At 39.3% G+C, this 20,011-nt stretch overlaps 2 protein-coding genes across 4 annotated transcripts in view; one reads left to right on the top strand and one right to left on the bottom strand.

Annotated features, from left to right (window-relative positions):
• The window catches only part of LOC307025474 (uncharacterized protein), a 30,374-nt gene extending 13,211 nt beyond the window's left edge, over nt 1-17,163 (bottom strand). Inside the window, exons 1-4 of one of the 3 annotated variants that reach the window (XR_013804175.1) lie at nt 15,253-17,160; nt 8,750-8,831; nt 8,055-8,191; nt 4,325-5,903 (exon numbers count right to left, since the gene is read on the bottom strand). The gene's annotated coding sequence lies outside the window, so the exon portion shown is untranslated. Of the gene's footprint in view, nt 1-4,324; nt 5,904-8,054; nt 8,192-8,749; nt 8,832-15,252 lie in introns of those variants that run through there. The other 2 variants (XR_013804176.1, XR_013804174.1) reach the window with 2 other exon arrangements.
• Nucleotides 1,108-3,858, top strand: LOC307025707 (uncharacterized protein). The gene is made up of 3 exons (XM_079660543.1): nt 1,108-1,303; nt 2,140-2,253; nt 2,652-3,858. The coding sequence occupies exons 2-3, from the start codon at nt 2,149-2,151 to the stop codon at nt 3,711-3,713; spliced, it is 1,167 nt and encodes a 388-aa protein (XP_079516669.1). The 5' UTR covers nt 1,108-1,303; nt 2,140-2,148; the 3' UTR covers nt 3,714-3,858.
• Nucleotides 17,164-20,011: the final 2,848 nt, after the last annotated feature.

Here is a 20,011-nt window from a genome sequence, read left to right as displayed (position 1 = left end):
GAAGGGATGTCAAGACAAAGAAATAACGCAGCAGAAAAGACTACCAGGAAGATTGAAATTGGATGGCTTCATTTTCACAATAAGGAATACCAACAAGTGAGGACCTGCAATGGCGGGGGAACAAGACATGCATCGGTGGAAAAAACAACAACTGTTGCTCAGCTTTTGGAAATGGGAAAGAAGCTATTCTTCCCAAATGGCCACTCAACAAAAGGGCGAGTTGAAGACTTCACCTTTGATGTCTGTGATTTTAAAAGAAACCAGATCCCTTCAGATGACACTGTTGGCAGACTTTATGAACAAACTAAACTGAAGCTGCTTAGATTTTACATATCCACAAAAGAAGAAGCCCACCCAAAAGATCAATCCCCATCTGAGGTAGAAACAGTTAGAGAAGATTCCTTATCTGTAGATTCATCTGTTGCCATCACTGAGGGAGCAGACTCACATGGATCTGTTGATGCAGATGAATTGATTACAGATCTGCCAGAACATGGATATTCATCTGACAGCGACAATAGCGATCAGGTTTGTGGCAGTAGGAAATATAAAGTCACTTTAATGACAGGGACAGATGGAAAGAGATAGTGCTTGAAGATTAAACTTCAGGTAATAACTAAATAAAGAAATGATGTACATGGATTTCATAAAACAGAAAGGTTCCATTGTGTGCCATCAGTCACCACAGTTAGTCAGCAACTTTCTACATAGCTATAGTTATGGTAGGGCTATTTAGCACACGCTTTTGTCCAAGGCGTTACCAACATACTTTCACCTCTGTATGTTTCAATTTTTCCAGGACTTTGTTGTTGACATGTGTGGTCAGATGCATACATTTCTTTTTGTTGCATATTTTTTTGCTATTTCATACTTTTATTTGTAATGCTTTGAAACATATCACTTATCTTAGAGACTCTGAGGGAAGATTGAAGAATATCTAAAAGTTATTGCACAGTACCTTTATGCTTAATAGGCTAATGTGTAGTCATATGTATTTTTTTGCACACCATTTGATATTAATTGTGAAACATGTTTTTCTCCCTGCCATTATTACAAATTACTGCTGACAACAAAAATTGTTTTTTTGTAGCATTTCCAGATACAACCAAGATCCAAAGAACAAAGATCAACCTCTGACACTGTGACAGCAGAAGGTCCAAGGCAATCACATCGCTCCCATTCAACCCCAACAGACGAGGCAGATACACTTGTATGGGATCCGGAAGATGATCTTTGGGGAGCAGGTGGTGATGAGATAGTTGTGATAAAATGGAATGACGTCACACATGAGGATGTCACTCAGGTAATGTGATCAGGAAAGTGTTTGGGTAAGGGGGTAGAAATGCAAATATATGTATTAAAACCAAACCAGTAAACACAGAAAAGATTGAGAAATGTATTGCTACTTCAATTCAATCAATTACATACTGTAGTTTTTTGTTGGATTTCAATAGTCAGTAAATTCGATTCAATTTATAGAAAAAGTCAAATGTGCATTCCTACTTTGAAAAAAATGTACCATGTCCTTTTATTTTTATGGCATATGTATTCTGTTCCCCGATTATTCTTTGGACACACGAATGAAATAACCTACAGTGCTGTGAAACGCTTACTGTACTTACTGAAATGTTAGCTCACCCCTTGTATATTTAGAGCTTCATTTTGCCACAGCATATTGATTAACATTTAATAGTTTATGCTGCTTTAGAACCTTTCACATTTCGACAAACCAAACAAGACCTGATGAAAACCTGTGGAATTCCACAAAGATTTTAATTTTGCTCATAAGCTCATAACTCATGGTGGCATGCACAACTTCACAATTCTCCTTTTTTTGCGATAATTTCTATATCAAACTACCATTTGTTGTGTATAGTGGTATAGCAAAGTCATGTACAACTTGTATTAAAATAAATGGTGTTATTTAGCAAGCTGCAGTAGAAGTGGAAAGCAACAGAGTCCTTTTGACTTGTGATTGTGCAGTAGTTTTTATAAACACGTACAAGTATTTCTGGTTTTAAATAGAAGATGATGTTGAAGACTATTACGGAAATACTTTTGTAAATTACGGTCTGCAACAACGTCTAAGACTTCAAAGTGTCTGCTGTCAATTAATAACATACTTAATTCATCCTTCAGAGTGCGGAGATGAATGGAGTACCAATGCAGGATTTACTACTCCCCTTGTCCTCTGATTTTGGCCTGCCTTCGGCACATGTGTCCATACATGAGGATACAGTGCAAACAGCACAGGTAAGATGCATCACTGCAAGAAACCCTGAACACATCCTTTAAACTACCGGTCTTGTAAGATTTCACATAACTGTGGCCTGTAAAACATTTGTATACTGTCCAGGTATAAAAAAAGTAACTTTGATGATTTTTATACTGAAGTTTTCAGTGTTACCTCGGCTTTGAATTGGAGACAACAAATAGAAAGTCTGTGTTATAAACTGGAGGTGTGGTGGAGTTGGAAAGAAGGTCTTGTAAAAAATAGCTTTTGAGTTGCATTATGGGAAAAACATAGAATCCAATATTATATGGACCTTGATTCATACTCAACATTTAAACAATTAGGACATTTTGGCCTCTGCTTCATTCATTGACCAATCTTTTTGTGTGTGTTTGTATGATTCGTTCTTCTACTACAGGATTTGCTTTTAAATTCGAGCAGCCAACTATCCCCATCAACCTCAGCTGAAGGCTCAGGAAATCCAGAGAGCACGCAACGTGCATCAATTCACAGGACAAAGGTTGTTGAAGATCTTTTGGCTGTATTTATGGACAGTAGCATAATACATTTGACTCTAAAGATGGACTTTGTAAATGAAAATGCTATTGATGATAATGGAGGGTCAAGGGAGGTTTACACTGCATTCTGGGAGCAATTTCTTGAAACGTGTGAAGGGGAAGCAGAGCGAGTTCCAAGGCTGAGGCCAGATTTCTGTGAGGCTGAATGGCAAGCAGTTGGACGGATCTGGGTGAAAGGATTACTGGACCATGGTGTCATGCCAGTGAGGCTATCAAAGGCTTTCATTTTAGCCTGCATTCATGGAGTCGACTCCGTTGATGTAGACATCCTGATGACATCGTTTCTCAACTACCTCTCTCCTGTTGAGAGATCAGCTGTGGAGAAGGCTCTCCAGGGCACAATGGAGGAGAGTGATGAAGAGGACTTGCTCGACCTTTTCACAAGGATGGGTTCCCATTTCCTACCGGCAAAGAACAACATGGAGCCTGCCATCGAAACAATGGCTCATAAAGCCATTCTCCAAGAGCCAAAGTATATCGTCGATTGCTTCTTGACACCCATGTCACTTGTACAGCTGAAACTGCCTGACAAGGACAGTGTGTTGTCTCTGTATGAGAAGAAGAAAGCCACAGGCAGAAGAGTGTCCCAACTGTTTCAAACAACCAACGTGGTGCTGTCTCAGAGAGAACAGACCACTTTCAACCACCTCCAACGATATGTGAAAAATGCTGACCAAGCCAAAGCTGAAAAAATCCTGCGTTTCTGCACTGGTTCTTCTGTCATATGTGTTGACAGAATTGGGGTGTGCTTTAATGCTGAAACTGGGCTCAGCAGAAGGCCTGTTGCTCATACCTGTGGAGCTATCCTTGAAATACCGTGTACCTACAGCTCTTTCCCTGAATTTCGCACGGAATTTGACAATATCCTGTCCAGCAACTACTTTGAAATGGATATCCTTTGAACTTGAGAGCAGTCATTATCAGGCCTGATAGTAACAGTTTGGAATATTATTTTGATTTGATATTTTTGTGTTTTTTTTTTCATTGAAACAACTGATGCACTGAACCGTGTAATGAGCAGTCTGCAATTCTATTTTCTGCTTTAACAAGGATATTACTTTTTTTTTAATATGCTTTGAGAATGACTGCCGTTTTCATTTTTGTCAGTTTGATTGTAACCCAGTTTAGAGGCTGAGATTAAGTGTGTTTTTTTTGCAGCTAAGAAAGCTAAACGGTGTTGTCCGTCACTGGTCGAATTGTTAATTGTTGATGTTATGGTGTTAAAGAGTCAGTCCTTTTTGATAACTCTCAGAAAAAAAATGTTTGAAATTTAATGTGGAAATAGTTATGTTAGATCCTGTTTACAAAAAGGTGATGTTGAAAGTGTGAAATGTGGCCTGAAAAGACTACCCTCTAATTACAAGCCCTCAGAATGTATAAATAATATTACCAACATATCACTTTCATTTACTGCCATCTTAACATGGCACCGAATTATAACTCAATGCTATTTTCTTTAGAAACAGAAATCGTGTGTATGTAGATGTGCATATGAAGTGACGTATACATAATGTGCAATGTTTTATTTTTTTATTTCTCAATTGGTCTTAATAAATTGACAAACCAAACTGATTAGGCACATTTTAAATTGAATCAGGGTTGCAAGCCAGGATTTCACACTAGATAAAAATACAAAATTATTATTAATATTTCCACACTGTTAAAAGATCAGCTTGTGCTGTTATTTTCTACCCCTTTCTGACATTAAAGTGCCTGTCAACACAGGCATCACTGTGTTTTCTGTTAATTACATGTAACTTGATGTTCGTACTACTTGGTTCTAGCATTACTAAAGTCCTATACATTTTCACACACACTATTTTTGTTTCACAGTTCGAAAACACATCAGAATCAGAATACATTACATGTTACTGGTTAGACGCTTTTATCCAAAGCGACTTACATACTCAATACTGTGGACAAGGAGCAATTTGGGGTGAAGTGTCTTGCCTAGACACAACGACATGCAGTGGGGTTTGAACCTCTGACCATCTGATCCCCATAACAAGGCTATATCCACTGCGCCACACGCCTCACCCAATGAATACCTTTATTAGTCCAACAGAGGGGACATTTACATTGTTACAGCAGAAAAGAGCCAAAGACAGCTTAATGTTACCTAAGAAGCATGCATAAAAAAGTATTAAAGATAAACAAATTATAATTTAAACAAAGTTAGACAATTTACAAAATACACATCCTGTAAAAGTTTATAGGTATATATTGCACAGTTATTAACAGCATATATATATTGCACATGGTTGGTATTTAACAACAGGGGGTGTTATAGTCTGTTATTGTGTGTGTGTGGGGGGGGGGTCTACTAGGGGCTGTACTGGTTATATAGTCTGACCGCTGCTCCCTCTCTCTGAGACAGCGGGGGTGCAGCAGCCTGTCACTGAAGGAGCTGCACAGTGAGGACAGGGTCATGCCATCACATGTATATAAAAGGGGGGAGTGATGTTGACAAGGCAGTATTTTAGTCATCTTACAGTTCATAACACCTTAACAGGACTGGTGTCTACAGAATCTAAAATATTCAACAGCTTAGACTTTACTGACATATTCTAAATTCTTAGTCAACTTAAAGATAGGATTTCAAATTAATTATATGAGCTATGCACACACATGACCTAAGTTCATCAAGCAAATGCAGTGAGTAGCATTACTACTTTGTGAAAGAAACTACAGGCATAAGAGCTATATACTCCCAGAAACAAACAAGCAGTGCGGTGACGGTGAGTTCCAATGTCACGGTATATGATTTAGAGAGATGCACTGATGGCCTCTCTTAGGTGCATATACAAGTTCACAGCCTGATATGGGTCTGTTGGTGGAGTCAGATGGGACTCGCCCATAAAGATGTGGCATAGTTCGTACACATCTGGATCACATGGTATGGCCAGCCGAAAGACACATTCATTTTTGCACAGTTGAACGTGTTCATCTTCAACAGGGGAAAGGTAGTCTCTTGTCCGGTAAAGGTCAGGCACAGCATACATCACATTTGGCCGACCGCTGGGGACGTTCAGGTTTCTCGACGGCCTGATGGTGTGCGCGTTCCAAACCTGTGCAGTGTCATCCAACTCATCCTGTTAAAAAGAATGTAATACATTTAGTAAGAACTGTACATACGCATCAACTTAAATAGAGAACAACATTATGGCATTCACACATAACCACCAACCCCGCCCTCTGTCTGTGTCCTTCACTCTCTCCTCTCTTTTCTTTTTCTCTCCTCTAACTCACACGCACAGCACATACACACAATGTATTAACTCACCTGGATGAGTCCCATGCAACAAAATTGAAGGAGGCTTTTGTCCAGAAATCCACCATCAAAATGCCCGTTGTCTCTGAGGTCTCCAAATAAGCACATCCAAAACTCCGCGCACTCTCTGCGAAGAAAACCCCACCAATACTCGATTCGTTGATTGGCGGTGCTGGCTCCCTCCAAGTAACTTTCATGGGTGCCGTCTGGGCTAGTAGGTACGAGGAAACGCTGAATGCCTCGAACATAGCCATTTTCTGTTCCAAGATCGCCCCTCACCAGTCTAGGGCAGCCCCCTAAACGCTGCACTGCTTCCATGTAATATCCCCCAATCAACTTTGGGTCACTACTTGTTGTGTAGGCATTAAGCCAGATAATTTTTCTTGAATACCCATCGATACATCCATTTATACAAATGCCATATGGCTTCAGTTTATCATACGAATCCAGGTGCCAGATGAAGTTTGGCCCTTTGGAGAAGTAACGCCTTCATCTGAGTCGTCCTGCTTGCCTTAATGCCACTCCTCTGGGATCCAGCTCCTTCAGTACCAAGCGCACATCCTCCTTCCTCACACGCAGTCCATGCACTCTGCATTTTGCATACATCCAGCGGTACCCATGAAGCTGCCCAGAGTACTGCAACTGGTTGCGAATTAAATCCACCAGGACCGCAAGCTCAGAGTATACATGTCGACGTGCATGTCCCCTCGCTCGGAGTTTCCTCTTGAGGTGTCTTTCACTTATGATAAACCTGTGCCTATTGCCAAGCACTGATGTTATGTCTTTATATTTTAAGCCAAGCTCAAAGTAAAAATCGATTAACTGCTCCATTGTTGTGGTTTCTGTGTCGCTGAACTGACCCGGAAGTACATTGAGCGAAATGAAAACCTTTGCGAGATCTCGCAAAAGTATTGCGAGATCTCGCAAAACATTTGCGAGATCTCGCAAAGGTTTTGCGATATCTCGCAAAACATTTTTTTTTTTTTGTTCTTCTCCATGTCCCCTTGGGGGCTCCGTAGGCAAGACACCAGACCAATCAGAGAAATAAAAGTGTGCTTGTGTCATTCAAGCTTGGCTGATTTAATTCCGGAACATAAAATGCACAACTAGTTTGACAATTTTCTGGATTTTTGGATCCATCAGTAAATATTTGTATAAACATACATATGCATATGAACATGCACCTGGTCTCCCATCCCTCTGGTCCCCCTCCCCCACGGGAACTCCAATTTTCACAAAGAATATGTACACTAACACTTGAACCTAAACACACATATGCACGTGGGCAATATGTGGTGTAATGTGTTGTGGAACCATACAATTAAATTACAATTGTACAGTTATGAATGCATAATAAGTTAGTTATGATGTAGTTAAAACAATATTGGATGATAGTCATTATTTTTGAGTGCTTTGAACTGAGATAAATCATGGGTCAAAATTGACCCGCGAACACCATGAACGGTAACAGCTTTCAAATACAACACAAGTGTTAAGTACAAAATATTCATACCACACTCTAAGAATACTCTATTACTATTAAGTGAAAGTCTGGTAATGAAAATGTTACTTAAGAAAACTATAATTAGCTAAATGCTGTTTGATTATTACATGTACCCTGTAATAAAAAATCCAATATAAACAAACAAAAATGTAATAGCTCAAGGATTTCTAACAATATTTAAATTTTTGGGTAAATTAAAAAACAGAACCTTATACTTTATACACTCTATATAAGATAGTGAAGCACAAAGTACAATATTTCCCTTTGATTTGTTGTTAATTCTCAAGTACCTCAAAATTCCACCACTGCTTCTGCAAACATGTGGACTTTCAAGATAAATCTTGAGGAAATTAAGTTCAAGATGGATTTTTGAAAACGACAGAAGCGTATTTCAACTTTGATGTGTTACTTAAGTTCATTGCATGGATGATGCCGTGAGCAGAAGTCAGGCGTTCACCAAACATTTACACTCATCAAGCACCTCCGATCCCTCGATGGATATGGACACGTTGGGAGGTGTGGTGTCTTTTGCTGAACTTCATGGGGGACATGGATCTTCACGACACTCAGCATAGACCATTTTCGACGATATCTTTGCCTCCATTCTGTCAAAACATGTAAATCAGTGTTAACATACAATACTGTAAACTTTTCTGTGAATTTACTAAGACTGATTGGGTTGAGCTAGCTATTTAATTTAGTATTTAAGTAGCCATTGATTTTACATGTTCTTTTTAAGAAGAGGGGATGGGGTAAGCTTCAAAAGGTTCAAAGGGCTTTATTATCATATGCACATTAGCTACTGTGTGGATATGGGAATTTATATTAACTAACAAGTAAGGAAGCTCAGTTTATTAAATGTTTGCTTTGTTCCAAACAGGAAGTAAACCTGATTAAATAACTGGGTTCTAGGCTCAAGCTATCAATTCTCCTGAAAAACCCATTTTGAATCAGAATATTAAACATTGAAATTGAGTAAGTTTGAGAATATAAATAAATATTATACAGTAAAATGTATGTAAAAAAATGTACTTTATCTAAATGTTAACTTAAAAACTGGAGACTGAAGAGGTTTTTCACATAATGGCAAGATGAACTTAGAGATATCCATGTACAAACAGAACAGCAGACACCTTTTAACAAAAATCAAGCAGAACATTTACCTGGTACTCTTTAATCAGCTCCTCTGCAGACTCTTCCAGAAGCTCCTTCAGGCGGGAGGACGGCTTCCACTTCAACGTGGTGCTGTTGAACAGACATGTCAATTATTGTAGCGAACACATATAACCATGGGCGCGGGAAGGGGGTGCTGAGGGCGCTGCAGCACCCCCTAGCGGCAGGCAGGGGGTGCGGAGCTCCCCTGTCTGAATTATTATTTGACGGTTATTGCTGCTCCTGCTGTGCATAATCTGTGTAATATGTAGCCAATAAATTCCACATTGTTGGTAAAATAATATTTTGGCCTGCCCCGAATGTTTTTTCTGTAGCCCCGGACAATTCTACCTCAATAATATAATACATTAACCGTGCTTTACGTGAACCTCATCAAGACACTAGAAAGGACGGCATTTCCCGTTATCAGTGAATGCAACAGAGGCAAGACACCAGACCAATCAGAGAGTTGCATGGAAATAAAAGTGTGCTTGTGTCATTCAAGCTCGCGGCTCTGCGCATTTAGTGTGTGTGAGAGAGGGGGAGAGAGAGAGGGACCGGTGCCAGCAGCAGGGACCGTGTTGTTAGCATCTGGTTAGCTAGCTGCACTAACGGACATACGGAGCTGTTTGTTCCACAACAAGCTGGAGGAGAGCTCTCCTCTCAGACTGAGGGGCTCAGGTGAGCTAAAGGACTGAGTGTTTAGATAGTTAACTTTAGTCTAAGTTATCTCAGTGGGACTCAAACGGTTTGGTCAAACATTATTCAAAAGATTATTTCCGCGGCACACCTTCATATGATCATTATAGTTATAAAAAAAACAAGAGAATAAAGGAAAAACAGTTATGAAATACTATATGGCAGTAAAAAGTTTGAAAGGGGAGTGATTTGTAAAATATCCATAAAGAAAAAGAACATCTGCTCACAGTTGTGTTTCATCTGGGTGTTGAGAGATGTACCCATAAATAGGGTTGCCAACTCCCAGAGTTTCAAATAAGGGACACATCTTGGCAGTGCGGCAAAACCCCCCATTTTTGGGTTAAACCCCTCAATTCCAGTCTAAATTTTGTGTCAAACACCCAAAGTGTGAGGTTATAGTTAGGTTATAGACATGAGACATGAGAAACAGATTATCGTTCAATCATTTATTTTTTCAAATGTGCAAAACAGTTGTCTTTAAATAACTAAATAAATCAGTGCAAAACACACCTTCTGAACAAAAACATAAATATAAACCTTCTGAACAAAAAACTGTGTGTTTGAGATGTAGTGCAAACATATTTGGCCTCTTTGAAAGAAAAAATAGATTAGTGCAAAACACACCTTCTGAACAAAAACATAAATATACACCTTCTGAACAAAACACAAATATAAACCTTCTGAACAAAAAACAGTGTGTTTGAGATGTAGTGCAAACATATTTGGCCTCTTTGAAAGAAAAAAGTAGATTAGTGCAAAATCGTAAACTAAAGAAAAACACACCACCTGTGTGTGTGTGTGTGTGTGTGTGTGTGTGTGTGTGTGTGTGTGTGTGTGTGTGTGTGTGTGTGTGTGTGTGTGTGTGTGTGTGTGTGTGTGTGTGTGTGTGTGTGTGTGTGCACATTAAAGCAGAAAAAAAATACTATTGGCAAACCCCAAAACAGCCTATGGAACAACCAGAGACGATGTCACACAACCCTATTTCTTCCACTTGTATTTTTGTTGGCCTTTTGCAGCAGCAAGGAGTTGTCTATCCACCAGAGATGCAGTGTAAAACTCTGAGCAAGACTCTTCATAATTGAGAGTGACAATCAGCTCACTCTTAATTAGTTCAACAGAGCATCTGTTCCGCACATCTGACCATTTATTTTTCATCAAAGAAAAGACCCTCTCCACGTACCCAGTAGAGGAAGGGATGCTGAGGACAAAGGACACCACAGCCAGAATGTTTGGAAGGTCAGCTGCCCGGCCCCTGAGAACTGCTACCCACCTCTCAGCTGTTCCCTTCAGCTCCCAATCATCCTTTGACTTTGTGAGGTGATCGAGGAGGCTGTTTGCCGTAACACACTCATCAAAGAGCTCATCCATGGAGAGGTTGAGCCTGCGAATAGAGATGAAACTGGAATTCAGTTCAGTAGCATTATTAAAAACTACTGAGACACTTGTTGAATTCATTTGATAAAATGTTATATTAAAAACAACACATAAAAGCCCCGTGCATTTGTTTGCATTTAAATAAGACATGATTTGTATGATGAGAAGTATTTATGTATAATTTTGTTTTTTATTAATACAAGACAAAAGTGGTGTGCATAATATGCCAGTATAAAGGGAATAAGTACAAAGTGGTACAGTGTGTGAGTTACATACCTGGCAACTAGGTGTAGCTTCTCAATGATCTTTTCCATGTCTTCATATGAGATGTTCCCAGATGTCAGACAGAGTGGCTGCAGGTAAAAGAGCCAGTTTTCCTGAGAGAATGTGAACCACTTCTGCAGATAAGTGATGGCAGTGTTTAAGAAGGCTGTAAACTCTTCCCTGGCAAGGTTAGCTTCAAATGGAATGAGACGCCGAAGCTTTTGTTTGGTGAGGTAGCCATAGAACTGATCATCTCTTCTCTTGATTAGTTTTCTCAGAAAAGAGTCCATGATGGCATATAGGTCAGCAGATGTGGTGGCATCCCTCTCCAGTTTTTTGACCGACTCTTCAAAAAGCATCAGGACATTGTTGCAGAAGAGGAGATACACCTCTGCAAGATCAGCCTCCTCTTCAACCCCAGCTGCATCTTCAGGCAACCTCAGCAACTCTCGCAGCCGCCTTGGACATTCATCACCGAGGCTGATGAAATATGACTTCAGCGCAGTCCAGTTCTCCAACAAGCGGCTGATTGCAGGGTTGAGTGACAGCCATCTGGTCACCACATGGCGCAGAATGTCATGGAACTCTACATCCAGAAACTCACAGAACTCCTTCAGGGTCTCTCTCCTTTTGGCAGAGATGGAAAAGTGACCGTACACCTTCAGGACAATATTTTCCACATCAATTGACAGCTTATCCAAGGCATGTTTCACTGTGTTATGGACCACATGTGCATGGCAGTTGCCACGGAGGATCTCGCTGTTGGACTCCTTCAATTTTGTGAAGACAGAGTTATGGATGCCATAATTGACATTTGCATTGTCTGCACTGAATGCAGACACATGATCCAAAGTTAGACCCATTTTGTCCAGAGAACTTTGGATTGAACTGGCTATCCCTGCAGCAGACTCATCTGCATTTTCAACAAAGTCGATCAGCCTTTTAACAATGCCCTTCTCTGGAGTGAAAAACTGCACAGCCAAGGGAAACATCTTACGATTGCCTCTATTTGAGGCATCAGTTTGTAGAGAAAACTGGAGCGGCTTCACTTCACTCTTCAAATGGCTGAGTACCTCTTCAACTGCCTTTGGTGCCAGGACATCAGTGACCACTGCCTCAGCTTTTGTCTTCCCACACGACATCTTTTTTGCGATTGAGGAGTCACTTAGTGTTTGCAGGGTCAATTTGAATGCACAATCAGATGAGTTATAGCTCAAATTATGTTTGACCGTGTGATAAACATGGGCTACCTCAGCAGCAGTTACCTGTAAAAGAAAAAGAAAATATCACTATACATATAATCATTGTAATATAATATTATATATAATATCAAATACTACCTGATATGTATTACACATGTATATACTAGCTGTTTGAGTGTGTATAGGTTGTATATAGTATGCATTATTTTTTATTATGAACAGAGGTGGGTAGTAATGAGTTACATTTACTTGAGTAGCTTTTTGGATAAATTGTACTTTGAAGAGTAGTTTTAATGAAAAATACTTTTTACTTTTACTTAAGTAATATTGTTCTAAAATAAGAATACGGTTGGCTGCTCTACCCACCTCTTGAATACAATATATATATATATATATATATATATATATATATATTCCTTCCCTCCCTCCTTGCTTCTTTCCTTTCTTAAATCTGTACTTCATTCATTCCTTCTTTACTTCCATCCTTCCCCCTCTTTCCTTCTTTCCCTCCTTACTTCTTTCCATCTTCCACTCCTTCCTTCCTACCTTACTTGCTTATTTCCTTCCTTCAATCTTTCCTCCTTCCTTCCTTCTTTCCCTAGCTCCTTCTGACCTCCCTTCACTCCTCCCTCCATCCTTCAGTCCTTCCTTTCCCTTGGTGTCCTCTATAGTGGACACAATTAATTTCTGGGTCTCCGGAGGTGAATAGTAGTTTTAATGAAAAATACTTCTTACTTTTACTTGAGTAATATTGTTTTAAAACAACAATACTCTTACTTGAGTACACTTTTGGCTACTCTACCACCTCTGATTATGAATAAATATTAGTCATTACATCTACTTGCATCATTATATGATTAAGTTGATCATATATTGTTTAAAAAATATCACAGTGTATCAGTGTTGGGGTACTTAATTACATTGAACATTTAGCAGTATGAAATTGACCAAACAAAATGTTTGTAAATGTAGGTTTAATTTAAATTCATATACAAAATTAACATCCTTATTTGACATACCAAGTTAGCCTCTGGAGTTGCTGGACGAACGAGGAACTGTGTCAAGGCTCCCTGGCTTCTCCTTTGCTTCTCTGTTTTCATGTGGTTTTCACCTGCAGCATGTTGTTTAACGTCAGTTAGTCCTCCGTGACTAACTGAAAATTGTCGGCGGCAGACAGTACAATTTGCCTTGTGCACATCGTCCCTTACGCTTTCTAGCCACACGTATTCTTTTTCCCACTCAGTTCTGTAGTAACTCTTTCTTTTCGTCTTTTTCTTCGGCGGAGGAGGAGGAGAAAAGTTGTTTTTTGCATCACTTTCGGACTCTGAGGAGGTAGTTTTGTTTGTGCTTGTCGTCGGCAGCATCTTCCATGTTGGGCAGGACGAGCAGCATGGAGGTGAAACGGTTGCTAAGATACGATACGTTATAGTGATTGGCTCCTCTGCTGCATGACTATGAGTATTGACCAATGAGCTGAGCGTGCATGCTGCTGCTCCCACAGCTCAAGATAGCCCCCCCTGCTTGTGTGTGTGTGGCTCTGAGAGGTGCGCACGCAGTCCTCAAGAGAGCGAATGACTGAGAATCACCATAACGAGCGGTCATTCTTCCACCACCCCAAAATACGGGACAAGGTGCGTCCCGTATCAGTTCATTACGGGACAGGTACTTACGTTTCCAAAAACGGGACAATCCCGTATTTTACGGGACAGTTGGCAACCCTACCCATAAATCTCTTAATGTTGCTCTCAAAGTGCACCAGATTGATGCTTTTAACTTCAATATTTAAAAAAAATCTTCCCGGGGGAGCATCCCCCCGGACCCCCCTAGAGGACGTGAGGTCCACTCCCCACTCGTAAAAAAATAGCACATTACCCCTGCCTATATGCCGTGAGCTGATTATCGAGCCTTCATTGTAACAGTCGCGGGTTTACTGTGTGTTTGCGTGTGGGGAGTTTTTTTGTGCGTGCTCTATATTGCCCGTAATAGTGTTCACTGGAGTCCAGCACCCCCACTCAAAATACCTTCCCGCGCCTCTGCATATAACTGTAACTAGAAAGATATTGGAGACAAAGATTATGCCTAAACTACAATTTAACGCGCCACACCATATCCTACATTTCCCCCAATCAGCTTTAGTAAAGCACCACCTGGTTATTACACCTCCTTCCTGTATATATACATTAGTATTCATTTTAGTAAGCACTGGATAATGTACAAAATGTTTTCACTCGTAGAAAATCCTCATCCTCTTTACTCTTGGTGGCGCTGTGGGGTTGGATTTGAAGATTACTGTATTGTAATTCTCTGCTCCATTCCACTAGGGGTCTTATTGATTGTTACTGTTCCCCTTATTTTCTTTATTGCTTCTGATCTGCGTATGAAATGTTGTTTGTAATCTTGACTCTCTGCACCTCTCTCTGTACTTCACATCCTCCAAACGCAGCACTGTGATCTCCTCCGCAGTTACAACATTTAACCTTTGCATCAATTTCACATTTTCCATACTCATGTCCTCCGCATCTCGCACACCTTAGCTGTCCTTTAGGGCAGGAGGTGAACTGGGACCTCTCCAAGTAGCAGTCCACACTCCATTTTTAGGTCTGGTCGGGGACTTGAATCGGCAACCCTACAGCTCACAGTCCAATCTCCTACTGACTGAGCCACTGCCCAACATCCTGATTGAATGATATTTTAACTTTCCACTCATGTTCTAGTTCTTTATTCAAAGTTGCTTGGCTGTCATTTTGACTGACTTTTGATTTTTTGTTTTGGCTAGCCTTGTCTGCTTCACCTAATCCGACCAACTTCGCGCTCTTACTGAGCTATCTCTTTCTATCAAAGCCCTTTTCTTCCTCGCGGCTTCGGATTACATCCATTCCATATTGGTTATTTGGCTACGATCTGAGCTGGTTGACATGATGATACAGTCAATGTACAGTTTATGCAAATCCGCCAAAATAACAGTCCAATGCTACCCTTTCTGTATGTTTCCGAGTTTTCCGGTTCTCTCTGAGCTATCTGCAACGCGTCTCCGACTTCAGTTCCTTCTTCCGGTCTGCAATCCACGTCACGCCAGCCCGACTCGCTCAATCCAGCCCGGACGTTGCATTACCGTCTGTCACTACCCGATCCATACCCCTGCCCGATCTGTACTGCGCATGTGCTAGATGGTCCGCCATATTGGAGATTGGAGAATTCCGGACGGCAACCCAGGAAGGACACTTGACACAGTGGCTTTTGGCAAAGCTGAAAAATAAAACTCGAGAGATGAGTTATTGTTATTACAACGTGACTTCACTATTATTTAACAACTCTTTTTATTGGGTTCTTTTATTTGGGGTTAAGTACATTGTCAGAATAAGTGAAAAATGAATTTAACTTCTGTTAGACAGCTATCATACTGAATAAATATTTACTGTGAATGTATGGAAAAATGTATGGCATATGGCTTGTGTTTTCACTCTCACTTAAGTCCCTCTCCCTTTGCCATCAATCCAAAATCAACTGAGCTGCAACATAATACAGACAGGTATAATCAACAGAATCACAAGGACATTATATGGCTCTGCTAAAAACACTCACCCATAAGTTACGTTTTAGTTTACTGTTTGGAAATCTCAAATATGCACTCTAAATCCATATCAATAGCGATGTATCACAAAAATAGCTCTCTTCCTTATTATTGTGTAACGTTAACTATATTATAATAGCTTGAACTCCAAGATGGATATCCTCATTTCACCACCTCCACCCACTACAATCACACGCCCCAATGTTATATTTAACTAATATTGAACTCCCTCCACCCCGGATAAAAGCACGTTAAGAAGCCCCTTTTCTCTTATTCCACAACGTTGGGTTGAAATAACATTAGGAGAACGAATTAATAGGCTGTTCGTGGTTAACGTGTGTTGCTAACTTTATCCGGTATCCTAGCCTAATCTGTTATCTGTAAACGTTCCCTAAATATACTGATTTAGGGATAATCCACTAACATCCTTTAATACACATGTTAATTTGACTCAGATGTGCTGATAATATCCGCAATATAAATCTTTAAACGTCTTCTTACCTTTAAAAGTCCAACATGAACGGTCTATTATGCTGCAACTCTACTGCGCTGCTAGCCGCAGATAGCCTCAATAGTTACCTGGAAGTCAGCGGCAAGCTAACTTCCGGGGAACTATTGAGGGCTCCGCGATCCGCCATTGCTGTAAAAAAAAAATGGTCCATTGGAGTGAACGGAGATGTCGTAACTCTGCTTACTACTGGATAAATAATAAAACCACCCTTTCAAAAAATAAATTCAAAAAAAAGTATTATAGCTAACGGACAGAGGTGGGAAGTAGTGGAGTACAAATACTTTGTTACTGTAATGTACTTATACATCTTTCTCGTTTGAGTTGGAGGACTTGTTGGTACTTCACTTCGTACTCCACTACTTATTGTTCCGAGGACATTTTACTTTTACTTCTTACATTTTTAACACAAATAACTGTACTTTCTTACATTATCAAAACAGTTTGTTACTTTAGTTTTAATTTGTATTTAAAGTCATCAGCGTTGCTGACATTAACAGTTTCTAATATTAGGAAAGACAATAATATGCAACCAACCTTGATGAGAGGGATGCGCTCGAAGAAGAAACCAAACATGTAGGCCATAATGCCGTTACAGATCACATAGGAAATCGGCACAAGGAGTTAACATGAGACTCATAAATAAGAGACTTAGAGAAAACAAGTTTTGTAACAAGGCATGTAGGAATGTATTTGGATTTTTCTAGCCAATAAACACGGTAAAGATAGTCGGTACCGTTTTTTTTATTTAACTGCAATGAGGTAGTTTTAGTATAATATGAAAAGTGTTAAAGTTTATTGAAATGCTAAAACACAGTGGAATATTTTCTTTTTAAAGACAGAAACTTAAGAAACTATTAAGGTAAAGCTTAATCTATGCAAAGACGATAAAGGACTGTTTATTTACCAGATCATCCCCTCAAACAGGTTGTGAATGATGAGGTGAGACTGAGTCACCACGATCAGCAGAGTCACATGAGCCCAACCAAACTGTGGAGACAAAACATCATTAGGAAAATGTGTTTACAATAATTTGCCTGACAATCAACCCAATTATATTCATGACTAAGAGTCCTTGTTCCAAATATGTATTGATAGATTTGACGGTGGTACAACACCAAAGGGATTACTGTCACTACACTGAGATGGGATTTAGCTGAAGAGGATATTAGCTTGATTAAATTCAAAATGTGTTTGAAGGCAGCGTATCCTATTCAACATTAAGAGCTGTGTTTTTGTAAACCTCAGGCTCCATATTTAATATATATATTCATTCATACATTCCACTGACACAAGACTAAGGTTTTCCATTATCGGCAGTGTTTTAGGGCCATTGTAGTTTGTTTTTTTAATCAAATTAAATAGAAAGTGAGGAGGGTAATATTCCTAAAAAAGAAGCAAGATTAAATCGTAAACATTTTGTTGATATTCTCTGAGAATTGTAAGGTTAATTTACCAGAAAAATCAGGCTTTAACAAGAACAAAAGTATATTAAATTCCTACATTTGGGGGGGAAATAATTAATATGTTGTAAGTTTTTTTAATTATTTTTTGTATTGCTCCACTTGCAAGGTTGGATGAACCTCTATCAAACACTTCTTTTTTTAAAAGGTATCACTGTTTCTTTGTTGTTAATTTACAAATGTATTACGAGTTATTTCCCAGACTAATACAGCCTTCTGCTGGCTTTTAACCAACATAGGCCCGAAAACACTGTAATATCTTTCTCTATGTGAACATAGAGCCTGGATTATGATGATCACAGGAGTGATGTGTCTTGTACGCCGAGTTGATCTTATCCACTTCACAAATGTTGTCTTAGATGATTGCTTTCACTTTGATTTAACTGGCACTGATTTTTCTGCTTGAATATTTCTGGCTGTGGAAGACTTGAGCTTTGTTTAAATCTGCAGTGTAACTTCCATTCGTCTCATTAATAAATGTCAGACTTGCAGTGTGGTATAAAAGGTGAAATAAAAAAAGCAAGTCTCTTTCTCTTTTCTTTTCTGACTTTTTTTATGGGTATTTCACTTTATCTTAAATACATAACAATAACAGTTCAGAACAACTAATAACCCTCACTATGAATCCAAAACAATACAACTGCAGGAGTATGGATAAAGTGAGATGTTTGCATGCATTTTGAGCAGAATCCAGCAGAGTGGATGTATATGTATATGTAAAGAAAAAAGTCTAAATATTTTTAAGATAAAAGCTGTGAAACAATCTCAATAATTGGCAGGAAAAATGTATGTTTTTTTTAAAAATTTGAATAAAAGGATACATGTTGAGATAGGAAGTTCTAATAATTTAAGAGAACAGGTTGAATATTAAAAAATAAAAAATACAAACTTTTTTTGCTACTTCCTGTCTTTCTACTGGGTTTGGGTTTTGGCTTTATACTGGCTATCTTCTAGCTCTATTCAGGTTTTTGGTGGGGGGGTTTTCTAGCTCTATCTCTGATCATTTTCAGAAACGGAAGGCTCTATACGGACTATCTTCTGGTTATTTTCTGGATCCATCCACTATCTCTTGTCTCTCTCAAGTGAATTACACTTTTGTTACTGGAGCAGATTAAGCATACAACAGATACTTTCAGCATTATCGGAGCATGAATTGGAAGCTTAGATGAAACACAACGGACTTCAAAACACCTGCAACTTAGAAGAAATAAAGTTGGGTTTTATGCGTTCTAATATTGCAATTAGGGATGTAACGATACCAAAAACTCACGGTACGATAATATCGCGATAACAAGTCCACGGTACGGTATTTATCGCGATATTGAATAATAAAGGGAAGAAAAAAAAAATCATAAATTTTTTTTTTTCAATAAAACATTTTTTTATTCGGAAAATATTTCTTTATTACATAATAAATCTGATTTTTACAGCCTTTTTATAGGATAGCAGTATTTTAAAGTGTCAAAAACAAAGTGACAGTAACAGACTGGAACAAGAAAACCAGTGTTTTTGTACCTACTGGTACTACCCAACAAAGTAAGCATTTTCTTTATGCCACTGCATCTCACAAATAAACAAGGACATTTAATAATCAGACCCTGCAATAAAATAAATCAAGTTTCACTTTAGTTTTTCAAGTAACTCAACTCAAACTCACTAGTCACTCACTCAGCATCATCAGACAGGTTTTTAGGAATATGAGAATGTCCACATTTCCAGGTATTTATAAGCTGGGGTGTTTGGGCATTTACAATATCCCCTGCTCTGGAAACAACTCTCTCGCTTGGTACTGATGTTGCTGGGACACCAGTGGTCGCGTTAACCGAATATTTTATTTAACAATGACGGAAAAATCTGAAAGCAGTCTGTCATTTTGACAGATTAGAACAAACTCGGAACAGCGCCAACGTTTCCCCGCAGCGAGGCTCTGGTGTTATGCCGTGTTATGCATGCCCTCCAAAAGGAAATGATATAGTTCCCAAACCGTACTTTGCCGTACAGATCAATACATGTCTGGGAGGTTTTGCTTCACGCTGTGCGCGTCCCGCGAGGTGCATGCACACACGGCATAACACCGCCCCCCCCCCACCCCCCGTTGACAGTTCACGAGCATGCTCTATCGTGAACTGTTCAGACCCGACGGGTAATAAGGGATTATGACGGATATTTTACGATCCTGTCTGTCAAAATGA

Source organism: Notothenia rossii (genome assembly GCF_949606895.1).
Source record: "Notothenia rossii genome assembly, chromosome: 11".
Taxonomy (NCBI): domain Eukaryota; kingdom Metazoa; phylum Chordata; class Actinopteri; order Perciformes; family Nototheniidae; genus Notothenia; species Notothenia rossii.
Note: the sequence above shows the minus strand (reverse complement) of the source record. Positions and strands in the feature narration are given on the sequence as shown.